This window comes from Callospermophilus lateralis, chromosome 3 (genome assembly GCF_048772815.1).
Source record: "Callospermophilus lateralis isolate mCalLat2 chromosome 3, mCalLat2.hap1, whole genome shotgun sequence".
NCBI lineage: Eukaryota > Metazoa > Chordata > Mammalia > Rodentia > Sciuridae > Callospermophilus > Callospermophilus lateralis.
Window position 1 is genome coordinate 146,055,288 of NC_135307.1, and position 23,679 is coordinate 146,078,966.

The window sequence follows — 23,679 nt, forward strand, 5'->3', positions numbered from 1 at the left end:
ATATCACATGCCATTTCTCAATGCTTCCAAGTACCAGAGAACTGTACTTTGAAAACAAAATTCCTGAAAAGGAAAATCACAAGCAACCCAGGCTATGTACAACATGTATTTTACCCAATGCACTAAGCAACTAGTCTATAGTTTAATCTACACTTGGCATAGCTCATGGTCAACTGCAAATTTAGAAAGGGATCACTGTTGGTTTTTCCTGTGCCTTACATAGTAACTACACTAGTGAGCTTTGCAATAGGAAGTGATACACTGTGATAACTGTAAAGGCTTTGGTCTGATTATTTTCTTAGAATAATCAGAAAAACTTTGAATTTGTGTGCTGCTCTGATCTATGAAAACATAGTTAAGACATTTTATTAAATACAATTTTCAAATGACCATTTTAATAAAACAAGGCAACATTACAGGCTGTCATAAGTGATGTTCGATATTTAGGTCATATATCCAAATATCTGGGCAGACCAAGTCTGCCAAATGTGGCACCACTGGGTTATATTATGCAGTGGTGGGTGTGGGCCCAGCACTTACCCAGGAAGAGGTGGGAGGATGGGCAGCAGGTCAAGTCAGTTTATAGGGAATCCTTTTCATACTTGTGAACTGAACATCTTCAGTGATCATTATAAAAACTGTTTCTGACTTGGATGGCATTGTTTCCAGCCTTTCTGTCATTCCAAACATGCCACCCAAAATTCCAGTATTCAGATGGTACAGAAAACACTAGTTGAAAATCACTGTCCCTGTGGTTTCTCCCTTCTGCCTTGCACTGCACATTTGGGTCCAACTAAAAGTGCTCTCTCAAGTGCACCAATGCTTCAAATACTTTGCACCTAATGGTGCAAACCTTCAGTAGCTTCTCAGACCTGATCCTACTGTTCCTCTCATTTCCTTATAGTATTTCTGGTTTGCCTGCTGTCCAAATTTCTTTCATTTTCCTTCTTCTATCCAGGCTTCTATATATACCCTCAGGGATTATGATTTTCATAATATCTATATGCAAATGATGCCCATATTTTGTTCTAATATTGCCCTCCTGATATTTAAAAGATTTGTCTGCTGGATATCACCATATGTCACAGTGCCTTTAGTCACTCAGGTGAAAACAGATCTCATTTTCTTCTTCACAAGGCATTTTACTTCACTTATAAATAAAATAGCAATAGCAGCATCCTAGCTATGCAAGGGGAAAAATGGCTCCTTGTTTCAGGTGGATTCTCCTTCCTTTGTAAAATTTAATTTTTTTCCAGTTGTATTTGTAGGCATTGTTTAAAGACTCAAAGTCTTTCAATTCTGGAGACTTTTCATAAATTTCTTTAGTACTTTTCCTCTTCCAGTCCTTATCCTACTTTCTCAATTATTGAAACTCATCAGCTGGTCCCCAGATTTTATCATTTCTTCATCCCATTTTCTAATTTCTTTGTCCCATTTCTAGACTTTCTATATTTCCTCAACTTAATAGTACAAATTTCTAAATCAGTTTTGCATTTTTGCTACTTTAAGAAGTATTTTTCTTCAATTGTTAAAATGTAATGTTCTTTATAATCTCTTACTCTGAGGATATTGATAGATTAACTTCTTCCTGTTTAATGTTTCATGTTTGTTTTGGCCTCAGCTTTTCATATCAGTACTCCCTACTCCCCACCCCATGCCTGATGATCCTCCATTTTTCAATCATTTGTAAGAATGGGGCACTTACATCTCTACACAGGGTGAGGTTTGCAACTGTGAGCTTCACAGTAGGGTGATTTGGCTAAATAATTTCTTTGGGGGTCCCCCTCCCCTTCCTATGTCAATACCTTTAGATATTTTCTCTTGGCTTAATTAGATTTCCCAGAAGTGTCTCTTCTAGGCTCTTGTCTGCAATTAGAAGTGTTCTGGGAACAGGAGTTGGGAGAATGCTGGAGAGGGAAGTCGTTTTCTCCTGAGTCCCTCTGTTTCATTCTATTATTCCTATTTTCAGCTGTATCTGGTGTCTCCCTGATCCAAAGATTCTCTGGTTTACTCTCTTTGGGAAATAGGCTTCTAATCTGCTAAGTTTTTTTTTTTTTCTTTCTTGCTGGGGGGTGGGGGGAACAGTGAATAGAGCTTTAGCTACACAGAATAGGGCAGGAGATTGTTTCTTGAACAGACTTTCCAGCAGGTATTGCTTAACAACTGTGTGGTGCTCTCTAAACTCCTGAGCCTTCAGGGGATCCACCATGTTAATCAGGCTGCTTCTCAGCTTTCCCTGTATCAGACTGAGGATTTAGTTTTCTTGGGTCTGCTAAGTCAGTTATTAATCATCTACTTACCTTTTAACTTTCAAAATTGCTTCCTCCCTTTCTGTTTTGTCCATGTATGTCTTGTTGCTCCTGATTTTTTGTCTCTTTACTATGTCTTAGGGTATCTGGAGGGGGAGAAGTGGATGTGATATTCAGCTGGAAGGCCCGAGTGTTTCCAATGTTCTGGATTCAATGGACTTCTATAGCAGATTCTTGCCAATCTTCCTGTTTGTTCATCTAGTCACTATATTGCATGGAAATTACTTTCTTTCTTTACTCAAAAATCTCATCAGCTCTCCACTGCCTAGAGTAGTCAAAATTTCTGAGTGTGGTCTTGGATAATCTGACCTTAGGATACTTTTCTAGTATAGAACTCATTACACCATCATTCACCCATATCCAAAACTGCAACAATTTGTTTCAACAATTTAGTTTCAATGGTATCCATCACTTTCTGTCTTAAGGAAAACTTATAAATTATGGAAAGGAGTGTGAGAAGACACTGGAACCAGACTACCTAGCTTAACTTAGCCATTAACTTAGCTCTACCACTTTGCCAATTGGATGATCTTAGGCAAGTTGCTTAATCTCCTCATCTGCAAAACAGAGCTCATAATAGCACTCACCTTCTAACATTACTATAGAGATTTGCAGAGCACTTAGAACAGTGGCTGGCATTTGGGAAATGCAATCTAAACATTAACAATTACAATTCCCCACACATCTGTCTCCCATAGGAAATTATTAAGCTCTTAGAGAAAAATCTCATTTATTCAACATTTTTGGTGTACTTATGATGTGGCAGTTGTTAGCCAATGGGGACAATGTTAAAAAAAAAAAATAAATAAAAAAAAAAAAACTTGGCAAATGGCAAGACTGTTGAATAATGATTCAAACAGAATGTGACAAATGCTATACTCCAGGAACAAGAACAGTGCAAAAAGTGCAGAGACTACAGAGCAAGTAAAATCTAATGGTCCAGGACAGATGGGGAATTCTTTCTGACCTAACATTTGAGACGGGGCATGAATGAATATGTAGGGCAAACGCTGTGTTGCTAAGAACCATGGCAGGGAAGAAGCACAGGTGGGGCTGGAAAGACAGGCTGGGACCCATTGCACAAGTCTGCATGTCATTGTCTGGCGAGTGTTTGTCAACCTCACCATCCTAGAACAATGGGTGTGCCACATGTAATTTTGAGGAGTCCAAGCAATTTGTTACTAACAATAGATGAAATGTGGCTACCTGACATTGTAAAAATAAATCAGGACACACTCCCAGGGTGTAAGAAAAGAAGCCAGACACAAAAGAATACATACTCTAGGATTCCATTTACATAAAAGTAAAAAAACCAGGTAAAGCTAATTGATGTTTCCTCCATTCAGGATATAGCTGTCTTTAAGGGTGGATAGTGACTGGAAGAAGAACTCAGGGGGACTTCTGGGTACCACTAGTGGTTTTGACTGGGGTGCTGGTTCCACTGTCATGCCATTTCCAAAAATTCAACATTCTGTATACTCACGAACAGCTTTTCAGTGTCTTTTATGCTTCAAGTTAAATAGAGTATATTCATGACACTTTACGCTAACTTGCTTTTATTGGGAGAAGGATTACAGATGGCCCTCTGGGAATCCCCTGGGAGCTCACTAGGTAGATAAATATTGCTCACTACCTGTTCCTTTATGGCCTAATCTGAGAACAGCTTGTGGATGTTCTAAAAAACCAAGTATAGTCACCATATAACCAAGGGTCACCTTCAGCAACAGCAGGGCTTGGCATGTGTGTAATGAACTAACGTGCACTCAAAAGTCAGTTACACATTTGGTACTCCTACCAGATTGCTTTTCCCTCATTTTATGTACAATAAAGATGGTGGTTTCTTATTAACCTTATAAAGAAATGTAGGCGCAAAACACATCTGCATTTGTAAAAGTTATAATTCATTCAATATTTATGTATCCTAGGGAACATTGTTTTCTCAAGTTTTTTATTAAAAAAAAATTTTTAACCCAGTTACAAGCAAAAGAGCACTAAAAGATACGAGAAGTCAAATCCATTTCAGATCTCTCTCTCAAGGTAACCACTATTCTCTCTCTCTCTCTCTCTCTCACACACACACACACACACACACACACACACACATTTTGGGGGTAGTATTGAAGATTGAACCCTGGGCCTTGTACATGCTTGGTAAATGTTCTACCACTGAGCTACATTTCCATCCCCTTTTATTTTGGGGGGACAGGGTCTCTCTAAGTTAAAGAAGCTAGCCTAAGCCTAGCTTGCAAACCTCCTGCCACAGTCTCCTGAAGTCACAAGCATGCACCACTATGCCTGGCTTCTTTTACACATTCTTAAATACACATTTTGTATGGTCATCCCTCTGTATTATGGATTCAATCATAACAGAATGAAAATATTTGAAAAAACATTACATCTGTACTGAATGTATATAGACTTTTTTCTTGTCATTATTTCCTAACACAGTGTACATAGTATTTACATAGTATTAGGTATAAGTAATCTAGAAGGCTGTGGGTAGGTTATGTGCAAATAGTATGCCATTTTATATAAGGGACTTGAATACCTGTGAATTTTGGTATCTTGGCAAGATGTGTGTGGGTGGTGTAGGTACTGAAACCAATTCTCTGTAGATACCAAAGGATGACTATATAAATACATGGATGTGTATTACTCCTGCCCCACTACTTTTCTAAATAAATGGATGCCCATTATATCTATCTATTTTTACAGGAGATGTTTCATATCTATAAACATAGATATACTCATTCTTTTCACAGGTATACATTCCAATGATATTTCAAGTCTTTTGTGTTTTACAATGTGGCATTGAACATCCTTGAATACACATTCTTTGATGTGCTTTTTAAGTTATGATAGAGCCAAGAATAGTGGCATATACCTGCAGTTCCTGATCCTCAGGAGGCTGAGGCAGGACAATCACTTGAGTCCAGGAGTTCCAGATCAGCCTGGGCATTTCAAAAAATAAAAATATTAAAATAAATAACTTATGGTAGAAACTGAATGAATGTGTATTTTTACTAACAGTGTACCAACAAACTTTTTGACCTCTGCATTTCTATTTGATTAACATGAGCACCTCATTATTTTAATTAGCAATATTCTATTCAGTTCCACTGACCTCTCTATTTTTACCTTAATAAGTATTACACTGTTTTGATTACCATATATAATCAATATTAAATCAAATATTAATCAGAAGATAAATTTTAATGTCTAGTAGATTAAGTCTTCCTTATATTCCTCATATTTTTCTACAAAGGGGACTTTTACAGAGTATTTTAAGGACATCATTTTAGATTGCTTTAATGACAGAGTCACCAGCATAACACAATTGCTGCTCATATTACACAAATCTAATAAACATAAGAAAAAATCCATGTACTGCTTCTGTTCAGAAAGACAGAATTATACATATCACAATAATTTTAAATCAGAAAATTACCTGATTAGAAAAAATTTTTAGAAGAATCACATTTAAAAGCTGGAGGCATCACAATGCCTCACATCAAAACACATAGCAAAACTATGGTAATAAAAGCAGCATGGGACTGGCATACAGACCAATGGAACCCAATAGCAACTCTACAAATTAATCCACATGTTTACATCCAATTGACTTTCAACAAAGGTGCCGAAAACAGTTACTGAAGAAAGGATAGTCTTTTTAATAAATGATAACTAGAAAAACCGAACATACATATTTAGAAGAATTTAGAAGAATGAAACCCCTACCTCTTACCACATGCAAAGATCAATTCAAGATAGAGCAAAGGTCTAAATGTAAGACTGGAAACTATAAACTACCAAAAAAAAAAAATAGGGTAAATGCTTTAAGATATTTGGGATAAGACCTCAAAAGCACATACAAAAGTGAAACAAGGGAAATAACTATACATCTGACAGGCGACTAATATCCAGAATACATAGAGAACACAAACAACAGCAAACAAACAAACAACAAAAATAAATAATTCAATTAAGAAAAATAGTCAAAATACCTGAAGAGATCTTTCTCAAAGAAAGACACACAAAATCCTAGATACGAGGGTGGGTCAGGGAGGGCAAGGGCAAGAGGACTCAAGTTTGAGGCTAGCTTCAGCAATTTAGGAAAAAACTCAATAACTTAGTGAGATCCCGTCTCAAAATAAAAAGTAAAAGAACTGGGGATGTAGCTCAATGGTCAAACATCCCTGGGTTCAATCCCCAGTATTATTAGAAAAAAGAAGACATGCAAATGGCCAGCAGTATATGAAAAAATGTTCAACCTCTAAACACCAGAGAAATGCAGATCAAAACCACATGAGATAACATGTCACCCAAGTTAAAATGATTATTGTCAAAAGAGACAAAAAACAAAACCAGAAAAACAAACATTGGAGAGGATGTGCAGAAAACTCTTACACAGAAAAAGAAATATTGGAGAGGATGTACAGAAAATTCTTATATACTATTGGCAGGAATGTAAATTAGTACAGCCATTATGGAACATAAACAGTATTGAGGTTCCTTAAAAAATTGAAAATAGAACTACCATATAATCCTATCATTGGGTATATAGCCAAAGGAAATGAAATCAGTATATCAAAGAGATACTTGCATGCACATGTTTATTGCAATATGGTATACAATAGCAAAGATATGTAGTCAATTTAGACATCCATTAATGAAAGAATGCATTAGAGGTATATTATATATACACAGTATACACATAATGAAATATTTTCTCATTAAAAATAATGGAATCCTGTCATTTTTCAGCACCATGGATGGAACTGGAGGACTTTATATTAAGTGTAATGAGCCAGGACAAAGACAAATGCTGCATTTTCTCACTCTTGTGGAAGTTAAAGAAATTGATCACACAGAAGTAGAGAGTAGAACGTAGGTCACTAGAAACTAGGAAAGTAGGAGGAAAGGAGGGACAGAGGTTGAATAATGAGTATCACAGAATCATTAGATGGGGAAATTGGTTCTAATGTTCTACAGCACAGGAGGGTAACTATAGTCTACAACAACAAACATTTCAAAATGAGTAGAAAAGAAGAATTTGAAGGTTCACAACACAGAATTGATAATTTTGAGGAGTTGGAGATAGTAATTACCTTGACTTGCTCAATATACATTATAAACGTATTCAATTATAATACTGTGCCACATAAATATCTACAAATATTATATTTCAACTAGAAATTTTAAAAAAACAATCACATTCATACAGTGGATCATGTTCATACAATAGACCTTCATTCCCCAAATCCATGTCCATCTGGAACCTGTAAGCATGATCTTATTTAGAAAAAGTTCTTTGCAGATGTAATCAAGTTAAGACAAGGTCATGCTGGATTAGAATGAGGCCTAATCCAATGACTGTTGCCCTTATAAGAGGGAAAATGGACATGGACACACATGCCATGCCACAAGCAAGAGACTAGAGTAACGCAGGTACAAAGCAACGGACCTCAAAGACAGCTGGCAATACCAGAAGCAGGGAAGGTTTCTTCTCCAGAGCTTTGAGGGAAAGCACCACCATGATGACACCTTACTTTGGACTTACTGCCCTCAGAACTTGAGAGAATACATTTTAGCAGTTTTAAGTTGTTAAGTAGGTAGAAATTTGTTATGGCAGCCCTAGGAAACTAATACAATTAACTGTCCCAAATTGTATGTGTTTGAATCACCATCAATTTCAAGAGGCATACAATTATATCAAGTGATATGGCATTTGATGCATCTTTTCAGGCACTAGGCTGCTTCCAATAGGCAAAAAGAAAGACTTCATTTAGAAAACCCTTTGGTGGAGTTTTCTCTGTTTTGTTTTGTTTTTAACTCTTATATCATAGAGACACAATTTATATTGAGGAAAACCAATTCATGAAGTCAAATGCTACTGTTTCACAAAGGGCTCACACTTTTACTACAGAGTGCCTCTGTACCTTTTAGCAACTTCAAAAGTGCAGCTGGATTATATGGGAAGAGATTTCTCTTTTGCAAACGGCAAATGGCATCTTGTAGCTCTTTGAAGCATTTTATTATTCTATAAAATATTCTTGCTTCGGAGACAGTGTTATTTGGGGCTGCTTCCCAGTCAATGAAGGAAGTAGTAGATTCCTTTGCAATCAGAGGCCATGACTGAGGCTCATGGTTAAATTCCTTTTTATCTCTGCTTAACCCAGCTGGGTCCTGAATTTTCTTAATTGCTTCTTGGTGTAAAGATGTTTGTTCACTTTTTACTAAACACTGGTCTGTGGATTCTGCTTCAGAATCATCAGAGTCTTCATAATCTACCAGACTGTGAGACGCCTGGGGGGAAGACAGACTATGATCCCCCATGGTATGGGTTTCCTTGGATATCACAACCTGGTTCAGTGGTTCAGAAGAATCACCAGAAGCCCTGGGGACCCAAGCGTGTCCCTTTTTGTGACTATCAGGAGCAGTCAAATGATGAGGCAGTATGGGGTTGGTGCTTCTGTCTTGGACTAGTGAGGAGACACAACCACAAATATTTATGCCATATTGAGATTCAGATGCATCAAAGAACTTACAGATAGTGAAAAAACTATCCCAGTCTTTTTGCAGTAATTTTAAATACCTAACAAAATATTCAAGAAAACAGGTTTCTGATGAAATCAAAAAGTCAAGAAGAACTGTAGAATCAAATCCTATATTTTTTAGGAAGAATAAGAAAATACAGTGAGGATTATAACCATTTTCATGGGTGTGACGAATCCACATTTCCTTTTCTTGGGTCAACCTTTTGGTAGCCTCACATTCTCTGAAAATGAAGATAATGGTGAACTCGGATTAATGACTTTTTATAAACATAACAGTTTTGACAGATTTAATTCACATGCCTCATATTCACCTGTCACCTTACTTTTTAATCTACCCATAACTTTAAAAGAAAAAAGTTCAAAACCAATCCTTTTCCCCACAAACTCTAAGAGAATTTGACTTAATAAAACAAAGTCCACTGTCTTAGGCATTTCCACTTTTTGTCTGCCTAACAGAAGTCCTGCCATCCTTTATCCTGACATCAGAACCCTTCATTCTTTTGGGCAACCAATTCTATGTGGTAAGGTAGAGCTGGAACCTAAACCAGTTCCCCACTCTCCTCAGCAGAGGTGGGCAAGAAACCCAGACTGACCCATCAGTGCACTCATGTTCCTTGCTGGCCACAACGATTGGTTCTGAATATGGGACTTAAGTGAGCTATTCAGATCTCTGCTGGGATTTTTACTTGAGATATGAAAGGTGATAATTCTAAGACTGAGGTAAGCCTGATGAGCTGCTAGTAGCTCATAAAATATTCTTGCTTTGGAGAATATTCAAAAAGAAAGACTTCATTTAGAAAACCCTTTAATGGAGGTTTTTTTTTTTTTTTTTGGTTTTGTTTTGTTTTTAACTATTATATCATTGAGACACAATTTATATTGAGGAAAACCAATTCATGAAGTCAAATGCCACTGTTTCACAAAGAGCTCACACTTTTATTACACAGTGCCTCTGTACTTTTTAGCAACTTCAAAAGTGCAGCTGGATTATATGGGAAGATATTTCTCTTTTACAAATGGCAAATGGCATATGCCTAAAATTAATTCAGAATTGTGAGATACCAAAAAGGAAAAGTAACTGATGACAATTTAAATCCTTGATGCCAACTAAATCCCTTAAGAACTCCTTATAGTGAGCCAATAAATCCTTTGTTTGTTTACATCAGTTTGAGTTGATTTCCATCATTCACCACCAAAAAAATCTTTAATATAAATACATATTTTTTGAAAGTATGTATGCCATAAGTATATGCCATTCTGGACACTGAACTGAAATGAACAGAGAAATTCACATATAAAGCAAATTTAATTCAGAGGCTTCCTCTTTCTTAAGAAGTCAACTTTGAATACAATTAAGATATGCTCTTATAGGCCTGTGCATTTTCAGTATGAATTTTTATTTTACCATTTTTGAGCCTAATTCAAATCACATGCAGGAATTTTGTGTTCTTGATTAGAACCTTTTGAAAATTGGCCTCAAACACTTGGTCTGAAAGCAGCCACTGCCAGCAGTGTCATAACACAGCAAGTACTGGCAGCACAATGCTGCACCGCCGATCATTAGTGAGAAATCCCTTTCTCCCAGGCCAAGAAAGAAATGGAAATAAAGCAAATACTTTAGGGTTTTAATAAAGCAGAGCACAAATGGTGGAAAAGGTCATCAGTTATTAATTTCATAAGCAATTATAGATATTTGCCATAAGAAGATATTGCTGTTAAGTGCAGCTGTTTTAATAAAGTAGAAACAGAGTCAGTATGAAATGTCACCAGTAACAAAACTTCAAAATTAATTTTACATACTTGCCTGAAGAAGGTATAAGTTAAAATGTGGCTGTAGATTACAGTGAAAATATAGAACTGTTCCTTTGATTATTTATAAGTCAGTACTTATTTTTATAAAGGAAAAAAATATCTTACAGAAGTTTTATACAGAAATGTAAGTCTCAGAGGTGAATAATGATCATACCCATCAAATGTGATTCACAGAAGTGAATTAGCTTACCCCTAACTACACAGGTAAAGCAGACATGCAGACTATATAGGAACCCAGGTTTTCGGATTCCAGCCTAGTTCTACATCCCCTGCCCAGTCTGCCAAGTTATCATAATAATACAAATGTAATCTTGTTTGCGTGTAAGGCAAGATTAAAGAAAGGAATTGGAATTTAGGAGGAAACCACAAGATCCACCACCCAATTGATGGAAGGTAAATAATACACTCAGCACATTTTCTGAAATGTTTCCTGCCTTTTGGCTTGCGGATAGTTCAATAATTACTTTAAACTCACTAACCTGGTCAACTTTAGGTAGATGCCCATTGATGCCTTGGCAGCCTCCAGCATGTCATCGTCTTGTTCTATGAATACCCTGGACAGCCATTCACATGGATTATGTAGTTGCAGTGAGGGCTGAAGGTGAGGCTTTAAGAAGGTCATTAACTCAGACATGAACCTGTGTAAATCAACTTAAAAAAATGCAAGTTTCAAAGTTTAGGCAATAGTTTATGAATACATTAATAATACCTTGCCTATATACAAATTTCTAATAAAGTACCTTAAAGTGCTAGATCATAATTCACACCTTCTAAAAGTTATATAAATTAGGGAGTATTTCTATTTTATAAATGAGGAAACTGAGGCTCAGATAAAAAAAAGTGATTTAGAAAGATGCATTTAAAATGTTAGCATGCATTTAAAAATGGCTATATGTCTATTTGGCACAAGTGACAAATAAGTAATTACAATACATCTGAGAAAAAAATCACATGGTGATCTCTTGATAAAAGCATATACATAAATGATGAAAAAAGGTCTTTTCACTGGATACCAAAGCTGCTTTTTACTAGAGACAATACAACCAAGCAAGTTTTTCCTTCAAAATAACAGAAAATATTTTTTTGTTTGTTTATTGAAGCATGTAAAGAAAGTTCTGCTTAATATTAAGCAAAAAATATCAAAAAGGCTTATGGAATTTTTAAACTATGAATGATACAATAGATGCCACCTAGTGTTCCAAATTGTAACTACAAAAATTATAACTAATAAGTAGTTATTAAAAGCTCAATGATATCCAAAGCAGTCCAGGAAAGTCACTGCTTACAATTTATGCTTTTCACAGTAGGCTGTTTGGTAGACATTTACTATTCACTTTTCTGAAATGAAATAGAGGACATGTATTCTCCAACACCTACACTGAAAATCATACTTTACAAGGCTTTCTTTGAACACTTGATTTATCATCTTGGAAATTATATGCGACAATTTCTTCATCAATATAACTTCTCATACTTTAGTTTTAATTTGATTTCTAATTATCAGCAATCCACATAAGTAGATAATACTACATTCATGAATGATAATATAAATAAATACAAATATTTGAATATGAGTTGACTTATATCATTTATTATGAGATGACTTGAGAGTAATTTTTTTTGGCTGAAGTCATTTATTATGCTATACACATTCAGTTAGCCCACAAAAAGCTGGCGTGTTCCTTAAGGTTATTTCTTTTGGGGGAAAAATCTTAAATTATTGGAATTCATACTAGTCCTGAGATTTGATAATTAATAATTATTTTACTGAAGTAAATAATTATACATTAGTTTGCACAAAAAATGGGTTTGGAGAATTACCTTTCATTTCATTTGTTGAGATATCACTTTGAAATTTGATTTCTAAGGATTTCATTGTAATTAAACTTGCTGCTCTAAGGATCACATGATCTGGACCACAGAGATATGCACATCCAGGCTGAACTTCATCACCTCCAAAGCAGGAAGGTTTTCTATGAACAGACAATGTCTTTAACAACCCGAGATGCACAGCTTGCAAAACAGCATTAGCTAAAGCCAACATATCCGTGTCTAAGTGATGATCTGGCGATATCATGGCAGGAACAGAGCCACGACAGAGGTCTTCGCCCACTTTATAGAGAAGGCACTTTTTGATGAAAATGATCAACTTTCTTTTGACAAAAGCCTGAATAGGCCAGGTAAGAACATCTAGCACACAAGAAGGTTTCAAAAATAAAATCCTTTGGCTCTTGCAATGTAACTTCAGGTAGATTCTGGAGGTTATGAGAAGTTCGAGCAATTCCAGGAAACATACCAAGCTGTTTATTATTCTAGAAGGTTTCTGACAGTTTTCAAAATGCTGAGCGAATAAGGAATCATAGAACACTTCAAGAGTAGTATCAAAAGGAGTCAGGAACTGCTTTAAAATTTCTGCAATTATAAAAACAGTAATTATACACAATAGGGAAAACAAAGCTTTTTAAAATGCAATTTTATAATTCAATTTTTATAAATATCACTTCATAAGAGAAAAGATAGGTTTGGAATATTTACCTAGAGTATGAACAAATGAGAATACAGAGATTAACAGTTATTAACCATGGTTAACATTCACTTTACAAACACCAATAGCAGCAGATAATAAGTAAAAGCTTTATTTTTTTCCTTGTAACTTTTTTTCTTTTTAAAAAAGTTATCCTTGTGCTGGGAATGTAGCTCAGTGGTAGAGTATTTGCCTAATGTGTAGGAGGCCCTAGATTTGAACCCTATGGCATGTGCACACACACACAGGCATATACACAAAATATGAAGAGATTTTTTTTGTTTGTTTATTATACTTCAAGACAGATCATAAGTAAGTCTTTTTTCCTTGATTATAAATATAATGTTCCTGGAAGTTAGATGATGACTATTTATGGGACAATGTAATGTGTACCTGCTTTTTCTGAACACGTATCTTTAAAGATTTCTTTCATTACCGCTGTAAGAGTCCAGAGACAATGTATCGCTTCATCACTCTCAGAATATCCAGAAAGATTTTTTTGGCAAAAAGCAATCCATGAATTACTTAACGTTATCTATAAGGAAGAAATTAAAAAATCTTATGATTTAGTACTTTCTTTAAAATCATAAATTACCTATTATTCACAACACAACTATATACAACATTGTTTACTTGTTTGCCTAAAAAAAACATGATAACATTTGGTTAAACAAGAAGGAAGTAAAACATCCTAATATTTTTTAAGTGAAGAAAATCAATATATCAGAGAAATAAAGGAAACATGCCAATATTAGCAGTCTTATCTCTAGGTGGTAGAACGATGTGTAGCTTTTATATTGTTCTTTATACTTTGTCACATTTTTCAAATTTCCTACTACCAATAACATCTTTTTATAATCAGAAAAAAATGTTATTTTAAGAAGGAAACAAATCATTTACAGCTGAAAGAAGTCAGTAGATGCTTAGAATGGCTTATTAACTAATTCACAGATTCTAAATGTATCGATATATTTTTTCCATTATGCTGAGGACCATTCTCAAAATTAATTTATATTAGCCTCTGAAAACAGGCTTAGTCTCAAACAGAGGTGCCTAAACCTTTCTTTTTTTTTTTTTTTTTTTTCTTTTATTTTTTTTTTTTTTTTCATCTTCCATACATTTGATTTAAATGAGTTATGCATTTCCATTTTTACCCCAAATACAGATTGCAGAATCATATCAGTTACACATTCACAATGCTTACATAATGCCATATTAGTGACTGTTGTATTCTGCTGACTTTCCTATCCCCTACTATCCCCCCTCCCCTCCCCTCTCATCTTCCCTCTCTATCTCATCTGTTGTTGTTCCATTCTCTCCCTTCCCCCCCTTTCCCCTCACAACCTTGTATATGTGATTTCGTATAGAAATGAGGGTGTCCTTCCGTTTCCATGCACTTTCCCTTCTCTCTCCCTTTCCCTCCTATCACTCGTCTCAGTTTAATGTTAATATTTTCCTCATGCTCTTTTCCTCTGTTCAGTTCTTAGTTGCTCTCCTTAAATCAAAGAAGACATTTGGCATTTGTTTTTTAAGGATTGACTAGCTTCACTTAGTATAATCTGCTCTAATGCCATCCACTTCCCTGAAAATTCAATGATTTTGTCATTTTTTATTGCTGCATAATACTCCATTGTGTATAGATGCCACATTTTTTTAATCCATTCATCTATTGAAGGGCATCTGGGTTGGTTCCACAGTCTGGCTATTGTGAATTGTGCTGCTATGAACATGGATGTGGCAGTATCCCTATAGCATGCTCTTTTAAGGTCCTCAGGGAATAGTCCGAGGAGGGCGATAGCTGGGTCAAATGGTGGTTCCATTCCCAGCTTTCCCAGGAATCTCCATACTGCTTTCCATATTGGCTGCACCCTTTTGCAGTCCCACCAGCAATGTACAAGTGTACCCTTTTCCCCACATCCTCGCCAGCACTTATTGTTGTTTGACTTCCTAATGGCTGCCAATCTTACTGGAGTGAGATGGTATCTTAGGGTGGTTTTGATTTGCATTTCTCTGACTGCTAGAGAAGGTGAGCATTTTTTCATGTACTTATTAATTGACTGTATGTCTTCTTCTGAGAAGTGTCTGTTCAGGTCCTTGGCCCATTTGTTGATTGGGTTATTTGTTGTCTTATTGTTTAATTTTTTGAGTTCTTTGTATATTCTGGAAATTAGGGCTCTATCTGAAGTGTGAGGAGTAAAGATTTGTTCCCAGGATGTAGGCTCCCTATTTACTTCTTTTATTGTTTCTCTTGCTGAGAAAAAACTTTTTAGTTTAAGTAAGTCCCATTTGTTTATTCTTGTTATTAACTCTTGGGCTATGGGCGTCCTATTAAGGAATTTGGATCCTGACCCCACAATATGTAGATCGGAGCCAACTTTTTCTTCTATCAGGTGCAGGGTCTCTGCTTTGATATCAAGCTCCTTGATCCATTTTGAGTTAACTTTTGTGCATGGCGAGAGAAAGGGATTCAGTTTCATTTTGTTGCATATGGATTTCCAATTTTCCCAGCACCATTTGTTGAAGATGCTATCCTTCCTCCATTGCATGTTTTTAGCCCCTTTATCAAATATAAGAAATTTGTAATTTTGTGGATTGGTTTCTGTGTCCTCTATTCTGTACCATTGATCCACCTGCCTGTTTTGGTACCAGTACCACGCTGTTTTTGTTACTATTGCTTTGTAGTACAGTTTGAACTCTGGTATCGCTATACCTCCAGATTCGCACTTCCTGCTTAGTATTGTTTTTGCTATTCTGGGTCTTTTGTTATTCCATATGAATTTCATGATTGCTTTATCTATTTCTACAAGAAATGCCATTGGGATTTTGATTGGCATCGCATTAAACCTGTAGAGAAGTTTGGGTAATATCGCCATTTTGATAATGTTAGTTCTGCCTATCCATGAACAGGGTACATTTTTCCATCTTCTAAGATCTTCTTCTATCTCTCTCTTTAGGGTTCTGTAGTTTTCATTGTATAAATCTTTCACCTCTTTTGTTAGGTTTATTCCCAAGTATCTTATTTTCTTTGAGGATATTGTGAATGGGGTGGTTTTCCTCATTTCCATTTCAGAAGTTTTGTTGCTGATATACAGGAATGCCTTTGATTTATGCGTATTGATTTTATATCCTGCCACTTTGCTGAATTCATTTATTAACTCTAGCAGTTTCTTTGTAGACCCTTTTGGGTCTGTTAAGTATATTATCATGTCATCCGCAAATAGCGATAATTTAAGTTCTTCTTTTCCTATTTTTATGCCTTTAATTTCTTTTGTCTGTCTAATTGCTCTGGCTAGTATTTCAAGAACTAAGTTGAATAGAAGTGGTGAAAGAGGGCATCCCTGTCTAGTTCCAGATTTTAGAGGGAATGCCTTCAGTTTTTCTCCATTTAGAATGATGTTAGCCTGAGGCTTAGCATAGATAGCTTTTACAATGTTGAGGTAAGTTCCTGTTATCCCTAGTTTTTCTAGTGTTTTGAACATAAAGGGATGCTGTACTTTGTCAAATGCTTTTTCTGCATCTATCGAGATGATCATATGGTTCTTATCTTTAAGTCTATTGATGTGGTGAATAACATTTATTGATTTCCGTATATTGAACCAGCCTTGCATCCCAGGGATGAATCCTACTTGATCATGGTGCACAATTTTTTTGATATGCTTTTGCATTCGATTCGCCAGGATTTTATTGAGAATTTTTGCATCTAAGTTCATTAGAGATATTGGTCTATAGTTTTCTTTCTTTGAAGTGTCTTTGTCTGGTTTTGGGATCAGGGTTATGTTGGCCTCGTAGAATGAATTTGGAAGAGCTCCTTCTTTTTCTATTTCTTGAAATAGCTTGAAAAGTATTGGTATTAATTCTTCTTTGAAGGTTTTGTAAAATTCTGCTGTATACCCATCCGGTCTTGGGCTTTTCTTAGTTGGTAGTCTTTTGATGGCCTCTTCAATTTCTTCTTTTGTTATTGGTCTGTTTAAATCGTGTGTGTCTTCCTGACTCAATCTGGGCAGATCATATGACTTAAGAAATTTATCGATATCTTCACTATCTTCTATTTTATTGGAATATAGAGTTTCAAAATACTTTCTAATTATCTTCTGTATTTCTGTAGTGTCTGTTGTGATATTGCCTTTTTCATCCCGTATGTTAGTAATTTGCGTTCTCTCTCTTCTTCTCTTCGTTAGCGTGGCTAAGGGTCTGTCGATCTTATTTATTTTTTCAAAGAACCAACTTTTAGTTTTATCAATTTTTTCAATGGTTTTTTTTGTTTCAATTTCGTTGATTTCCGCTCTGATTTTAATTATTTCTTGTCTTCTGCTATATTTGCTGTTGTTTTGCTCTTCCTTTTCTAAGGTTTTAAGATGTAGTGTGAGTTCATTTATTTGTTGGTTTTTTCTTTTTTTGAGGAATGAACTCCAGGAAATGAATTTCCCTCTTAAAACTGCTTTCATTGTGTCCCATAGATTCCGGTATGTTGTGTCTGTATTGTCGTTTATCTCTAGGAATTTTTTGATTTCCTCCTTTATATCTTCTGTAACCCATTGATCATTCAGTAACATATTGTTCATTTTCCAGGTGATGCAGGATTTTTCCTTCCTTCTTTTATCATTGATTTCCAGCTTCATTCCATTATGGTCAGATATGGTGCATGGTATTATCTCCACACCTTTATATTTACTGAGAGTCGCCCTATGGCATAATATATGGTCTATCTTTGAGTAGGATCCATGTGCTGCTGAGAAGAATGTGTATCCACTTGATGATGGTTGATATATTCTATATATGTCTGTTAAGTCTAGGTTATTGATTACGTTATTAAGTTTTATAGTTTCTTTGTTCAGCTTTTGTCTAGAGGATCTGTCCAATGGCGAGAGTGGTGTGTTGAAGTCCCCCATAATTACTGTGTTGTGGTCTATTTGACTCTTGAACTTGAGGAGAGTTTGTTTTATGAACGTTGCAGCACCATTGTTTGGTGCATATAAATTGATAATTGTTATGTCTTGTTGGTTGATGGTTCCTTTTAACAGTATATAGTGTCCTTCTTTATCCCTTTTGATTACCTTAGGTTTGAAGTTGACTTTATTCGATATGAGAATGGCCACTCCTGCTTGTTTCCGATGGCCATGTGAGTGGTATGATTTTTCCCAACCTTTCACCTTCAGTCTGTGAATGTCTTTTTCTATCATATGAGTCTCCTGAAGGCAGCATATTGTTGGATTTGTTTTTTTAATCCAGGTTACTAGCCTATGTCTCTTGATTGGTGAATTTAAGCCATTAACATTTAAGGTTACAATTGAAATATGGTTTGTACTTCCAGTCATGTTTATTTATTTATTTATTTTAGATTGGTTAGTTTTCCCTCTTTGGTTATTTTTCTTCCCCTTTACTGAGATACCTCCCACTGTTAGTTTTGGGCGCTATTTTTCAGTTCCTCTTCTTGTAATATTGTGGTCAAAATGTTTTGCAGTGCTGGTTTTCTGGCTGCAAATTCTTTTAGCTTTTGTTTATCGTGAAATATTTTAATTTCATTGTCAAATCTGAAGCTTAGTTTTGCTGGATACAGTATTCTTGGTTGGAATCCATTATTTTTCAGTGTTTGAAATACGTTGTTCCAGGATCTTCTCGCTTTCAAAGTCTGTGATGAAAAATCAGTCGTTAACCTAATTAGTTTACCCCTAAATGTAATCTGCTTCTTTTCTCTCGTAGCTTTTAGTATTCTCTCCTTGTCCTGTATGTTAGCTATCTTCATGATTATGTGTCTTGGGGTTGGTCTATTATGGTTTTGGATGTTTGGGGTCCTGTAAGCTTCCAGGATTTGGCAATCCATTCCATCTTTCATCTCTGGGAAGTTTTCTAGTATTATCTCCTTTAGTAAGCCATCCATTCCTTTGGACTGATTCTCTGTGCCTTCTTCTATCCCAATGACTCTCAAATTTGGTTTTTTGATAAGATCCCATATCTCTTGGATAGATTGCTCGTGAGATTTCAGCATCTTTTCTGTGTTAACTATATTCTTTTCAAGTTGATAAACTTTGTCTTCATTATCTGATGTTCTGACTTCTACTTGATCTAGTCTGTTTGTAATATTCTCATTAGCGCTTTTAATCTGATTTACGGATTCTTGCATTTCTATGATTAAAACTTGATTTTTTTTTTAACACCTCTATCTCCTGATAAAGCTCATTCTTTACTGATTGAATTTGTGTGGTTAGTTCCTCTTCAAAATATACTTTCAATGCTTGGATTTGCTGTCTCATGTCTTCTCTAATATTCCGTTCCATCTGAATTAGGTATGTCTTGATTTCTTTCCCTGTCCAAGTTTCTGTTTCTGCTATGTCCTCTTGTACATTTAGATTGTCCTGCATTGTTTGTAACCCTTTTTTCCCTTGTTTTTTCATATTGTTCACGTCGCTATCCAGCTCTGTTTGACTGCTTTGTAACTGCTTTCTCCTATACATTTGTTTTGGCTTTGTATATCTCTGTTTTCTCTCTTTTGTGTTGGGAGATTATGCCTAGAAATGTTGGGCTTTGTTGTGCTTTAAAGCAGATTCATTCAATTCATATAAGGCTTCTAGGTCCTGTATGCATATAATGTTTTGCTGTTTGTTCTTAGGTCTATACGTTTAGGTTAGGTGCTCTGGTGGTACGATGGTTAGTATGTCTTGGCTACTTTAGGAGATTGCTCCACTGAAGGTGGATACTACCGGGCAATTGGATCAGGGTGTTGTTAGTAGCTAGGTATTTGGGAGTCTTATAGACAGCCTCGAGATATTCACCTATTTGCATTTGGACAATTACACGCAATGGAAGATGTAATGCTTGGGATGAGAGTTGGGGGGTAAGGGGATGAAGGTGCTGTTAAAAAGATAAAAGGATGGAGGGAGAGATAGATTAGAGGGGAATGAAAAGAACAATAAAATTTGAAATGGGATAGAAAGAGAGAAAGAGTAGGGGGGAAAGGATCAGAGAGAGAATAAGGAGAGAGAAAAAAAATATATCGGCAGCATCAACCACAACAACAACCACAAAAAAAATAAAAATAAAAATAAAAATAAAAAATAAAAAATAAATTAAAGTCTTGGAGCTCCTCCTTCTTCTCTTCCAGTAGGTGGCGCTGTGCCCTCCAAGCGGAGCGTCTGCTCTGTACCTGCCGAGAGCTATCTCTGTAGGGCGTCTCCTGGGAGTCTCTCAGACTTGTCAGTCCCGAGCCATTTCACTTCTCCAGCTCTTAACCCCCTTCCTCCTGTCAGCCTGCCAGCCAGGTCCTGTTCCCCATAAGTGATTCTCCAGAGGTCTAGTTACACTTGCAGCCCCACCGTGTGTCCCTTTTAAGCCCCAGTGCTGTGGTAAACTGGCGGCTAAGACCCTGGCGGTCACCGCTGGTGATATGGGGGCCTTGGGGTCTGGGATCCCCTCTGCTTCCCTACGGACACGACCCCTGAGAAGTCAATGATGTTTCCTGGCTGCCTGTATCAGTATGGGAAGTCACGCACCTGCTAAAGTGGATTCTGCTGGGAAGGAATTCCGCCAGCCGAACTCCGATGACGTCACCTCTCAGCTATGGCGGGCCCCAGGCTCCTTGCTGTAGTGTCCGAGGGGAGGGGTGAAACTAGTCCGACCCGGTTCGCCTCAGCTCCTGCGTCGTGGGGGCTTGGCTAAAGACTTCTTCCTGCCAAGCTGTGTCTCGGCATCTAGCAGGACCCAGTCACTTTTGCTGCTGGCGGGTGGACAGATCTGCAGCTGTGCCCGCGGTGCACGGACTGTGGAAGGTGAATCTGGTACTCCGCGTCTAGCGGCAGGGTCCCGCTCGTCCGGGTCACATAGACGTTTTAAAAAAATCCTAGTAGCTCCCGGGCGGTCTCTCTTCAATGGAATTTTGCTAGGAGAATCTCCGTTGGAAGGATCCAAGAGTTATCCTTGCAACTTTATGCCCCCATCACTGGGAGTACAGTGAAAGTGCAGCCTCTCTGCCCGCCGCCATGTTGGATCTTCCCTAAACCTTTCTTATGGAGAGGGATCTAACCTACTTTCTTGAGAATGTGAAGAAAGTTATGGCCTCTGATGTGAAACCCACTTTTTAAGGTTAAGAATCTGATTTATTATAATTTATAATGTATTTAAATCTTTAATTCTTGATGTAAGCCACCACTGTATTATTAGATTCTTAGATTTTTGTGGACTTCACGTTATTATGTAAGCAAATACTTGATTAATGCAAATACCTGAAGGTGTAAAATCAAGTGTCAAAGAACAACTTTGAAAATATTAGAAGAGAAATAATAACATACTTTGATTACTTAGCTTACCTTTTCTCTCAACTGGAAATACAGAAGCAACGCAAGGCACTTTGCGGCCATGTGAGACAACAATTTGTCTGAATTATGGAACATGCAGATCTATAACCAAACAAATACATGTAATCACTACTACTGAATGTTCTTAAAACATTTATTTTAAATACTTAGGTCTTCAAAATCGATAAAAATTGGCTTACCAATTTAGAATCAATTTCATTTGATTGTAAAAGAATTTTAATTACATCTCTGTATTTCTCTTTTGCATGGATCTCAGTTTCAACAGACAATATCCTGGTTACCATCACTTTGATCACAGTTAACTGAAGGAGCACCATTTCTCGGGCATCGCTCATCTGAGAGTGTCTCTTCACACAAACAGGTGCTTCAGGAATGGTAGACACCCTGATGGAGGGCAGCTGATGCTGGCCCGGCACAGCATCGGTGTTCAGCCATTCTAAGGAACTGGCTGCAGAGCAATCTTGGTTTGAAAGTGCTGGGTTGAGGTAAAAGACATAATCATGGCTGTCATCTTCAAGTATGGCTCCAGAAAGTACTTTTTTGTATAACTGTTCTAAAACTTCACAGAAGGTTTTCATTTTGATATCCAACATCAATCTTTAAGATGGCTGATAACTCCAATTTGTAAATACTGATATCTTAGAAATGTGATGAAGCTCTATAATGCTTCTTCAGTAAAGCCTAAAATAGAAGAAGTAATTTTAATACTGAGTGTAATATTCATATTACAAAAGAAAGACAACTGTTGTTTCCACTTAACCACAAAGTCTCAAGTAAGGGTAATATTGGTTGCTGAATTTCTAATATGGACATTCATAATAAGAACATCACTTTAAGATTATAATAATGAGCCAGGAATGGTGGCACAAACCTGTAATCCCAGCTGCTCCGGAGGCTGAGGCAGGGGGATCACAAATTCAGAGCCAGCCTCAGCAAAAGCAAGATGATAAGAAACTCAGTGAGACCCTGTCTCTAAATAAAATACAAAATAGGGCTGGGATGTGGGCTCAGTGGCTGAGTGCCCCCAAGTTCAATCCCTGGCATGCCCCCACCCCCCAAAAAGACTATAACAGTAAAATGTATGCTTTCCATATAGACTTAAGGGCAAAAAATTAAGGGTGATTTTATCACAACAAAAACATCAACTTTCTTCTAACCCTGCTCAATGGGTTGCCAGGGCTCAGTGCTGTTTACATTTATAGCTAGATTACTCTGTAGTCAAGAGCTGTCTTGGGCTCTGTAGGATGTTAGGCAACATTCCCAACTTCTACCCCTACATTCCAAAGCACTCCCAGCCTCACCCACCAGATTCTGACAACCAAAAATGTCTACAGACATTGTCAAATGTCCCTTAGGGGCAAAATCGCCCCAGTTCATTGGGGTAACTAAAATTCATTAAACTTAACCTCCAATTTATAGATGAAAATGTGAGGTTAGATTGCTATATGGCCAAACAATATCGTAGCTATTGCTCATTAAGTTCCAATTTAGAACATAAGATAATGGCAAGAGTCTTAATTATCACCTATTTAAAAAAAATTTTCAAATGTCTCAAGAAAAAGACAAAATATGAAGTGAAAGTAATCCAAACATGAGCAAACTGTATTTGTAGCTAGACGTAAATTTAGACATTCCAGTTGTCTAGGACTTCCTGGACATGATGAAGACCAGGAAGAGGAAGGAAATGGACATTTAAGGTCAGAAAGGACTTTTAAGGCACAGAATATGGGTCATTGACTGATGGATCAATATCAGAGGAAGCATGTAGTATAAAGACTTTGGCATAAGCAAAGATTTACTGAATATCCTTCTAATGGAATACTGGTGCCTCTGGGAATGAATTGATCCTATGGGGGCTCTGACCCTTTCATTGCCTTTGAGCTATTTTGCATCTCTTAACAAGACAAGCAAATAATTTTATGGTGGAGGGGCAACCCTTTCCCAGTGGAAAAGGTTTTGCTTCTACCTGTAAACATTTTAATATTCCTTTACTCCATATTAACTCATGGTTCTCTTATTTCTCCCTGAAATGGGCTGTGACATCTGCCTGATTCCCTCATGAACTAAAGAGTTTAGTAAAATATGTAATAATTGTTCATTTTATATGGGTCATGATTTTGTCCTCTTAAACCTTACCTTTTAACAAAATCTTTTCTTCTCCATCTTGA

General features: G+C 36.6%; 1 protein-coding gene across 1 annotated transcript; it reads right to left on the reverse strand.

The window, feature by feature from the left end:
- Positions 1-7,067: 7,067 nt before the first annotated feature.
- Lins1 (lines homolog 1) lies at positions 7,068-22,126 on the reverse strand. Its single transcript, XM_076848851.2, has 6 exons — positions 21,691-22,126; positions 21,503-21,592; positions 13,596-13,737; positions 12,500-13,090; positions 11,158-11,329; positions 7,068-9,087 (listed from the first exon to the last, which is right to left on the reverse strand). The coding sequence occupies exons 1-6, from the start codon at positions 22,102-22,104 to the stop codon at positions 8,208-8,210; spliced, it is 2,289 nt and encodes a 762-aa protein (XP_076704966.2). The 5' UTR covers positions 22,105-22,126; the 3' UTR covers positions 7,068-8,207.
- Between the last annotated feature and the right edge of the window lie 1,553 nt (positions 22,127-23,679).